The sequence below is a fragment of the Vombatus ursinus genome, unplaced genomic scaffold (assembly GCF_900497805.2).
Source record: "Vombatus ursinus unplaced genomic scaffold, bare-nosed wombat genome assembly UNPS02011220.1, whole genome shotgun sequence".
Classification (NCBI taxonomy): Eukaryota; Metazoa; Chordata; class Mammalia; order Diprotodontia; family Vombatidae; genus Vombatus; species Vombatus ursinus.
In genome coordinates, this window is record NW_020950998.1 from 1 (window position 1) to 10,294 (window position 10,294).

A 10,294-nucleotide genomic window follows, 5' to 3' on the forward strand; every position below is an offset into this window, starting at 1 on the left:
AGTGCTACACACACACACACACACACACACACACACACACACACACAGAGTCTCATTTGAGTATCACAACAACCTTATGAAATACATAAGTTCTATCATTCCCATTTTAAAGATAAGGAAACTGAGGCAAACCAGGAGAGGTGACTTGTCCAGGGTCAAACAGCTAGTGAAAGTCAGAGACTGGAATCTAAGTCATGCCTGCTTCAATAGCCATTTACTCAAATCTAAACCTGAACATGAATCCCCTCTACAACATACCAGTTAAGTGACCATTCTCCATGATCATTCAGAGATCACTGATAATTGTTCAGTGATTGGGGCAGCTAGGTGGCGCCATAGGGCACAGAGCACTGGGTCTGGAGTCAGGAAGATTCATCTTCCTGAGTTCAAATCTGGCCTCACACATTTACTAGCTGTGTGACTATGGGCAAGTCATGATGAACAGGGGTAAAATAGGATGGAGGGAAATACACAGTTAGTAATCATAACTGAGAAAAAGATTTAGAGTAAGTTTCTCTGATAAAGGCCTAATTTTTCAAATATATAAAGAACTGAGTCAAATTTATAAAAAATAAGAGCCATTCCCAAATTGACAAATGGTCAAAGAATATGAAAAGGCAGATTTCAGATAAAGTAATTAAAGAGATCTATAGTCATATGAAAAAATACTGTAAATTATTATTGATTAGAGAAGTGCAAATCAAAAATAAAAAGACAAACTCTGGGGTTCCACCCCACACTTACAAGATTGGCTAATATGACAGAAAAGGAAAATGACAAATGTTGGAAGGGATGTGGGAAAATTGAGACACAAATGCTGTTGGTGAAGTTGTGGACTAATTCAACCATTCTGGAGAGCAGTTTGGAACTATGCCCAAAGGGCTATCAAACTGTGCATAGACACCTTTCATCCAGCAATACTACTATGAGGCCTGTATCCCAAAGAGATGAAAAAAAGGAAAAGGACCTATATGTACAAAAATATTTATAGCAGCTCTTTTTGTGGAGGCAAAGAATTGTAAATTGTGGTGATGCCCATCAAATGGAGAATGGCTGAACAAGTAGTGATATATGATTGTGATGGAATACTATTGTACCATAAGAAATGATGAGCAGGATGCTTTAAGAAAAACCTGGAAAGATTTACATGAACTGATGCAAAATTAAATCAGCAGAACTAGGAGAACATTGTACACAGTAACAGCAATATTGTACCGTGATCAACTATGAATGAATTAGGTGTTCTTAGCAAAACAATAACCCAAGACAATTCCAAAGGACTTTTGACGAAAAATGCTATTCATCTCAATGCAGATCAAAGCAAACTTTAAAAAAAACTTTATTTCTCTTAGGGTTTTTTTTTGTCTCTGTTTTCTTTTACAAACATGACTAACATGGAAACATGTTTTGCATGACTGCACATGTATAACATATCAAATTGCTTGCTGTCTAGGGGAGAGGGAAGGGAAAGGAGGGAAGAAAAGAATTTGGAACTTAAAAAATTTTAAAACAAGTGTTAAAAATTATTTTTGCATGTAATTGGGAAAATGAAAATATTAAATAAGATATATATATATATTTACATTAAAAAAAAACAAATTGCAGATCTGATTTCATTACTCCCTTGCTCAAAGACCTCCTTCTATCCCCCAGTATAATATATGAATTCCTTTCTTTTACATTCAAAGTCTTTTGCTATCTGGCTTGCTTTTACCTTTCTAGGATTTTTGCACAATCCTCTGAGTGTGTCCCTTTTAGCTGCCTTGATCTGCTTGCTGTTCCTGTGCGTGACATTCTCTCTCCTGCCTGCAAGCCTTTGCAAAGGCCATCCTTCATGCCTGGAGTCCAGCTTTCCTCGCCTCATTTTTGTAAAAGCCCCTATTTGATTCAGAACTCACCCCAAGAGCCATGTTCTACAGGAAGCATATTGTGATCCTCCCCACTGCTAATGCCCTGCCTTCCAGAAATTCCTTTAGATGTGCTTTGTAACTATCGCACATTAACATTATTCTGTGCATATTGCTTTTCCCCAAGAGTAGTTAAGTTCCTTGAGGACAAGGTCCATTTTGTATTTGTTTTTTTTTGTTTGGTTGGTTTTTTTTTGTAACCCAGAACCTACTGTATTTTCTGGCAAATAGTAAGTGCTTAATAAGTGCTTATTGAATGAGCATATGAAGCAAGGAGAGAGAAGGTAGGTGGGAGGGTCTGGAGTTTCAGGGTATTAGGGTAAGGGCCAAAAGCAAAAGGAAATGAGGGGCTTTGAGGGTGGGTAGGGATGATTTTATAATTGTCCTGGTCCACTAGGCAGCCAAGAGCAGTACGTGAAATGTTGCCTGAACATCCAGATGGATTGTCAGTTTTATTTAACCGTTTTGTTTTGTTACAAGATACTTCTCATAAAGTGGGTGTAATCAGCCAATGTCTGTAATGTAAAAACAAAATGTTGATAAAACTTTAAAAGGAAAAAAAAGGAGTAGTATCTTAAGATCAGTAGCAGCATGTAGTAGGCCTGGATGGAGGAGTTCATGAGATCAGAGCAAGTGGTCCAGATACTATGGCAGTAACACAGACTGAGGAAATGTGACTTGGGTTAGGTGGAAGTGGAAAGAAGAGGGAGGATTCTGTTGAAAGGTATGGTGAAAAATAAAGGGAATTTGAGAAAAATGGAGTATGGGGATCAATGAAAGGGATTAAGGAAGATTTCAGTTAGCCAGGTGGGCGTTGCTCATGCTATTGACAGGAGAAGGGAAATTGGAAGGACTTCCTGTTTGGAAAATGAGCAGATGGTGAGGGATGAAGTAGTGAGGACAGAAATGGTTTTAGAGGGAAACTGAGGTAGTGTGGTTTAGTGCAAACAGCTCAGAATTAAGAGACCTGGGTTGAAAGCCTAGCTCTACCACTAACTCACTTTGTTTTGAGCCAGTCATTTCCTCTCTAGGGACTATTTCCGCCCCTATAAATGAGGATATTGCCTGGATGACAATCTAGGGTCCCCTGGGACCCCACCATTCCCTGATTCCATAGTTCTCCAGCATCTCCTTAGGCTCCCCTTGAGGGGTCTCAACCTCTCAGACCTCAACACCCCTAAGTTTTCTCTCTCAACCAATCACCTCTCAACATATTCTACCTTCAGAGTGGCATCTGGGATTGGACACCGCAGATGTGAATCCATCAGGGCAGGGGAAAAGAAAACTGTCTCTTCTCTGTCTGTAGAAACATTTCCTTTACTCAGGAAGCCCCAAATCACATCAGCCCTCTTGGCCAGCTCATCAGGCGGCTATCTCACCTAGAGCTTGTGGTCCACTAATCATCTTAGGTCAATTATGCATAAACTGCTTTCTAGTAACTTCTCCTTCTCCCCCCTCCCTCCAACATGTGCTGGTGCCTTTGAATTTGAAACTAAGTGACAGACTTTATGTAGAGTGGTGATTGGCCAAAGGGGAGCCATTGATTGTTAAGACAGAAGAGTAGAGAGGAGGAGGCATCTTTGACCAAGTAGAGCTTTATTGTTGCATTAGATAAATGAGGCAGAAAAGGTTGGATTCAGCTCTGAAATTTGGGGAATTTGAGAGGAGATGAAGTGATAATCCTGGAGTCTCTCCGGTCCCAAAGGACGTCTCAGCAGCTTAAACCCGAGGGGTAGTGAGGTGAATCAGCCAGGAGAAGTGAGGTCAGTGGCTTATCCTGATTCCTGAAATTCTGCTCCTCAACCAAGGGCAAGCAGGTCAGCAACAACCCCCAGAGCCACCACCGCAGTCTCCAGACTGCTGTCTGCGGCCACAGCCACTGTCACAGCGGCCAGGGCTCTGGCCCCTGCATCTGGGGGATCTCCTGTGATGGGAAAAGAGGCAGCAGCCGCTCTCAGAGCCTGAGCTGCCGCATCCTCCGGAGCTGGACCCACAGCCAGAAGAGACAGGAGTAAGGCATGGAGCCTGGGGAGGGCACTTGGGGGGGCACTTAGGAGTCTGGCATTTGGGAGGGGGCTGGCACTGCTGCTGGTTTTGCTGGCAGGACATCTCTCAGTGAGTTCAGTAAACCTGAAAGACAATAATGGAGTTTTCAGATCCTTGAAACCCAGAGAATCTTTTCCATTTTGAATCAATCCACAGTGTGAAGATGTATTATATGTAATATTATTGTATTGTATTATATATTATATTAGTATCTAATAACAAAAGATCTAAAATTTATTCCTGTAGACAAATATATTCAAGTGAAAATTTGGGGAGCAGGGAATGAACATCTGGCACTAAAACTGAAGGTAAGGAACATTTTATGAACGTGTCAATGTGGCCTGAGAGGCAGCATTGTGTCCTGGCCAGGGAGCCAGCCTCGAAGACCTGGGTCAAGTCCTGCCTGTGACACAGAGTGGCTATGTGGTCCCAAGCAAGTCATGGCCTCTCAGTGCTCTGACCAACTTTCTAAGACTATTGGAGCTGCAGAGAAGGTGCTAGCTCACATTACAGAAGGAGTTTCATCACATAAGGGATTCCTTATGCCAAGATAATGAGAGGTCCAGACCTTATCCTAATTTAATGAGTAAGTCACAAGCCAATAAATTCTGCAGAATCTCTTTTCCTCCGCTATGTGTGTTCTAGATAGGAGGTGATAAACTCCCCTGAAAGCCTGATCTATCTAAAGGATTCCAGGACATTGCCATTTCCAAGAATTCAGGTGTCTGCTGCTCCCTCCCCTTCTAGACAGTAGGCTCTTGGCTTCTCATCTGGGAAAATTCAAACTGATTCTCCATCAGTATATGACGACAACAACAACAACTAGCATTTGGGGTTTTCGAAGAACTTGCAACAGTTATCTCATTTTATCCACACAACAACCTTGAGAGAAAGGTGCTATCATTATCTCCAGTTTATAGATGAGGAAACTGAGGCAGACAGAAGCTAAGTGACTTACCCAGGGTCACACAGCTAGTAAGTATAAGGGACAGAATTTGAACTGAGGTTTACCTGACTATAGTTCCAACACTCTATCTATCCACTGTCTCACAAACCCAAAATTCAAACTTTTGCTCTTCACGACTTCTAGACTTCTCACTCAGTTTGAATCTATTTGCTTCTCAGCCCCTTTATCCTTCCTCTTTCACCTCCTCTGTAGCTTCCCTTCTATTCTTTATGCTCTCACTCCTTCTCCTCCAATGCTCAGCTCCAACCCCTCTCCCTGGGTTCTCATACAGACACTCACCTTGCTCACAGACACAGACAGGTACTCTCTGCTGAGGAACCAAAGTGGATGAGGAGCCAGGGCAGGGACACCTTTTATAGGCCATCCCAGTCTGAGCTGTTGCCGTGAGTCTCAGCTCCCTAGGAAAAAGTGTCTTTCCCAACCCATGGCATGTGTCAGACAATTCCTGACATTCCCCAGTCTCTTATACATAGGCATGAGCTAATACATGGATCACTCATTTGAAAGGGACATTAGAAATCTTCCAGTGTAGTCTCTTATTTATTTTACAGATGAGGAAACTGAGGCTTGGAGACATCATACCAGATCATGGGAGTAATCAAGGGGAAAAGCCCAAACCCTCAAAAATGAAGTCCAGTGTGCTTTTCATTTCATCAACCCTTGTTAACTCTAAGATGGTTTCTACATAGTCATTTTAGAAGGAGTCTCATCTAGAACACACATAGTGGAGAAAAAGAGAGATGTTGTACGCTTGCAGAGAGCCACCTCCTTTCTAAAATTTGGGAGTCCCTCAGTCATACAGAAGTCCAGGAAAATGCCATCAAGTTTAGCTTCTAGGCAAATACTAGGCTTCAGTCACTAAGGTTGTCTTCAGTCCTAGAAATGTCTCAAACCCCACATCCCACTCTTCTCCCCATATCCATCCTCCTGCCCAGAATTCAGTGCAGTCCACAGAATCTAACTAGGAGATAAAGGGCCTAAATTCAAATCCTGGCCCTACTATTTACCACTTCTGTTACCTAGGATAAGCAACGTAGGCTATTTAGGTTTTAGCTTCTTCATTTCTAAAATGAGAAGATCGGAATACATGACCTCTATCTATCTCTCCATCTACAATCTGACTATTGTACCCTGGAATGCTCTCATCCTGTCTCCAGCTTTGAGCTGTGGCTTCTCCAAGACATATCTTTGTAAGGCATCCACCTCTCAGCTTCATCCACGTGCTCTCCTCTCACACACTCTCCCCTCAGCATAGACATTTATCCTCAGATTTTCTTTCTCTCCAGATGCTGAATGGCTATTCTCTTATTTTTCAGGGGAAACCAAAAGTGAATAACTGACCAAATATATTCATTTTTTTTCATTCATTCGTTGTTTTAGCAAATACTTGAAGGCCTACTCTATACAAGGCTCTCTGGTCAGGGTTGCTGATGAAAAGACTAATACATAGTTTCTGCCCTTAAGGAGCCTATGATTTAGTAGGGAGACAATGAATTCACAAAGATCTATAATGGAATATAAGAAAAAAATAGGTGCCATAAGAGGGCTGACCTTATGATAGAGGAGGGACGTCAGAACAGGAAAAGATCATTTCTAGCTCAGGTTACCAGGAACATTTGCCTTGGTATAGTGGAAAAAGTCCTAGATCTAAGGTCAAAGGATCTGAGTTCAAATCTTGGCCCTGTTGCTACCTTGGGTAAATAACGTAAGCTCTCAAGGAAAAAATTTAGTAAAATGAGTGGGTTGAATTAGATGACCTCTGAGCTCTTTTCCTTCTGCATCTTTGATTCTTGGATCCTACAACACTATGTGTAGTGACATAGACCTGTGCTTCACTTGGTACAGACCTCAACAAATTCCTATTAACAATAGCAATATGATCATGGTTCAATGTTGTGGTGGTAGTATTGGTAATGATGGTGATAAGGACAATGATGGTGGGGTAAGGACAACGATGATGGTAGTGGTGGTGATGGCAGCAGCAGTATTGATAATTACAGTGATAAGGACGATGATGATGGTAAGGTAAGGACAATGATCATGGTAATGGTGGTAGTGGCAGTAATGATAGTGATGGTGTTACGGACAATGATGATGGTGGGGTAAAGACAATGATGATGGCAGTGGTGATTTTGGCAGTGATATTGATGCTGATAGTGGTAAGGACAATGGTGATAGTGATGATGGTCAGGAAGTATTGTTGATAGTGATGGTAAGAGCAATTATGATCTAATGAGATAATGCATGCAAAGTACTTTATAAGCCTTCATGTGCTAAGTGAATGTCACCTGACTTATCATGTCATGATGAAGCAGGCAGCAATGCTGATGATGAGAGTAGGAAAGATCTAGTTCTGCTTGTCGCCTAGTCCCCACCCCACCAGTCATGCACTGCTCCAGTTGCCCAACAGACAGTTCTGGATTCTGAACCTCAGGGAAGATTTGAAATCTCTCATGATGGGCTGGGGTGAGTGGGCAGACTAGTGGTCAGTGGGCTAAGTCAAGACTGGCCACATCCTGTGTGACCAAAGCCAAGAGAATTGCTGGGGCATTTTCTTCAGATCTCTTTGATGCTATTGGATGGGAAGTTCTTCATGTTCTCCTCCAAGAGTATGAGGGATAATGGGTTAAAAGAGTGAAGGAGGCCCTGGCTGGAAGTGGGGGGCGGTGTGTGTCTATCAATGGTAACAATGAATGTCAGTAATGGGAAGACTTGGGAAAACCAAGGTGGGGTCTGTTGAAGGTGTGTGACTGTCATCTGAACAAACATGAATATCCCTATTTAAATTCACCCTTTCCTCCCTTAAGTGGAAGGACTAGGGTTGATCCCATCTTATATGGGGCGTGTAAGAAGGAGTCAGGCTCATCTGTTGCTTTTTTTCCTTTAATGCCTGGTTCTATATTTGTCCTGTCCTGTCCTTGAGAGTAAGGCAGCCATACTATCTTTGACCAGATTTGGGAGAGACAGATGAGTGTGAATCTTATAGTCTCTACTCTGAATAACTCCTCTCCCTGAAACACACACACACATGCACACACACACACACACACACACACACACACACACACACACACGTAAATGGTCCAATATGTCAAATAATTGCTGATAAACTCTATTTATTTCCTTGTCTATGGAGATTTCTCTACAGCTCTGTTGAGATCTTTGGACTCCTTTTCTCTTTCTTCCCTCTGGTTTCATTGCTACCCTCCATCTAACAAAACTACCCATCTTGGGCTTGGCTTTGCAGGTTGTTGGGTTTCTTCAGTATTGTTGTTTTGTTCACTTTCTAGCTGCCTAGCCTTCTGATTCTGGTTTGGGCCATTTACTGGTGACATTGCTACCTTTAGGGAACTTTACTTATTACTCATTGACTATAAAATGTTTTCAAATATGAAATAATAATAATAATTAATAATTTTATTGGTATTTTGAAATGAAAGCTGATTGGGAAGAACATGTTTGAGGCAATTAACACCTACACAATACCATTCTTAATGTATACCTTCCAGATTATAAAATTGATCATAACAGATTTGGAAAATACCCTCTTAAAAATCCACACAATATTTAAAAATAATACAGGGCCTGTTATCCTAAGGAAGCTGTAGAAAGATGAGCACTTCCACACCAAAAGTAGAGTACCTGATAAGCATATAGAAAACCTACAGATAAACTCTTGGAATAATCAAAGCCATGTTGATGAGTGTGAGCAAAGGCTACTAACAGTTATATATGATTGGATTTTTCAAATGTATATGAAAGTTCCTTGCCTCCAGATGGGGGTCTAAGATACAGCTAAGATTCAAAAGGGAAATCCAAAGGCCTTCCATGGACTACATCTGGATGAATTTGGCCAACAAATATACTAACTATGAAGCATCTAAAATGACTGAGTCATATGGATTTGTTTGTGGAAATGGAAGGATTCGTAATGGTAATTTAGGACTAGATCATTGCTGCCAGAAATTACAGACGGATTATCTTTAAGAAGCCTGGACTTATTATTAACATAGCTTATTCAAGGAAATGCTGGAGATTGTGCAACAACACAATAGATTGTTAACATTTAGAACCTCCCAAATACCTAGTTAGACATGACTTGGCGGCCAGAATTCTTTAAAAGAAGCTCACTATCTTTGATGGAATGACAGATGGCAAATCCTCATACAATAAATGTAGACCTTAAAATCTCCTGAAGAACTCAACCCATAAATTGTACTACAACTGGACCATTATACAAACTGATCTGTTTCCTGAAATTATCTGGAATTAACATTGATTTACAAGAAATTAAGAAAAACATTTTACTAGAACTCTCTATACCAAAGAGATTCAAAAATTGGAGATTCAAAATCTCCAAGCTACAACTAAAGGAAAACTTTCAAAGTAGAGAGGCTTAGCTGAGGAACTCAAAATCCTACAGGAAGAGGATGTCATGTGTTCCATTCTGTCCTCCAGGCTGTTGTGGTTGTACTGGACCCCAGATCTTTTTTTTTCTTTTAAATTTATTTATTTTAGTTTTCAACATTTATTTCCACAGGATTTTGAGTTCCAAATTTTCATCCCATCTCGCCCCTCCCCCCACCCCAAGATGGCATGCATTCTGAACATCTCTTCCCCTAGTCTGTCCTCCCTTCTATCTCTCCCCCACTTCTCTTATCCCTTCCCCCTTCTATTTTCCTGTAGGGCAGGATAGATTTCTGTACCCCATTTCCTGTATTTCTTATTTCCCAGTTACATGTGCAAACATTTTTTTAAGCATGTGTTTTTAAAACTTTGGGTTCCAAATTTTCTCCTTTCCTCCTTCCCTACCCATCCTCATTGAAAAGGCAAGCAACTCAATATAGGTTATACACGTGCAAAACACTTCCATAGTAGTCATGTGAAAAACTAACTCTATTTCCCTTACTCTTATTCCCCCCATTTATTCTATTCTTTCTTTTGACTCTGTCCCCCCTCACAAGTATTTGCTTCTGATTACCCCCTTTCCCAATCTGCCCTCCTCTCTATCATTCCCTTGCTCCCTTGTCCCCTTCTCCCCCTATTTTCCTGTAGGGTAAGACAGATTTCCATACCCAATTGAGTGTACATGTTATTCCCTCCTTAAGCCAAATCCTATGAGAATAAGATTCATTCATTCCTTCTCACCTTCCACTGTTTCCCCTCCACTGTAAGAGCCTTTTCTTTTCTGTTTTTTTGTGAGATAATTTACCCCATTCTACCTCTCCCTTTCTCCTTCTCCCAGTATAATCCTGTCTCACCCCTTAATTTTATTCTCCAGATATGATCCTTCATCTTCAACTCAAAATGTGTCCTCTCTCTCTCTCTCTCTCTCTCTCTCTATATATATATATACACACATATATATGTATCT

General features: G+C 41.1%; 1 protein-coding gene across 1 annotated transcript; it reads right to left on the reverse strand.

The window, feature by feature from the left end:
- Window positions 1-3,486: 3,486 nt before the first annotated feature.
- On the reverse strand, window positions 3,487-5,282 carry LOC114038479 (late cornified envelope protein 3D-like). The gene is made up of 2 exons (XM_027855738.1): window positions 5,200-5,282; window positions 3,487-4,037 (listed from the first exon to the last, which is right to left on the reverse strand). Exon 2 carries the CDS (start codon window positions 4,014-4,016, stop codon window positions 3,726-3,728), a length of 291 nt encoding a protein of 96 aa, XP_027711539.1. The 5' UTR covers window positions 4,017-4,037; window positions 5,200-5,282; the 3' UTR covers window positions 3,487-3,725.
- Between the last annotated feature and the right edge of the window lie 5,012 nt (window positions 5,283-10,294).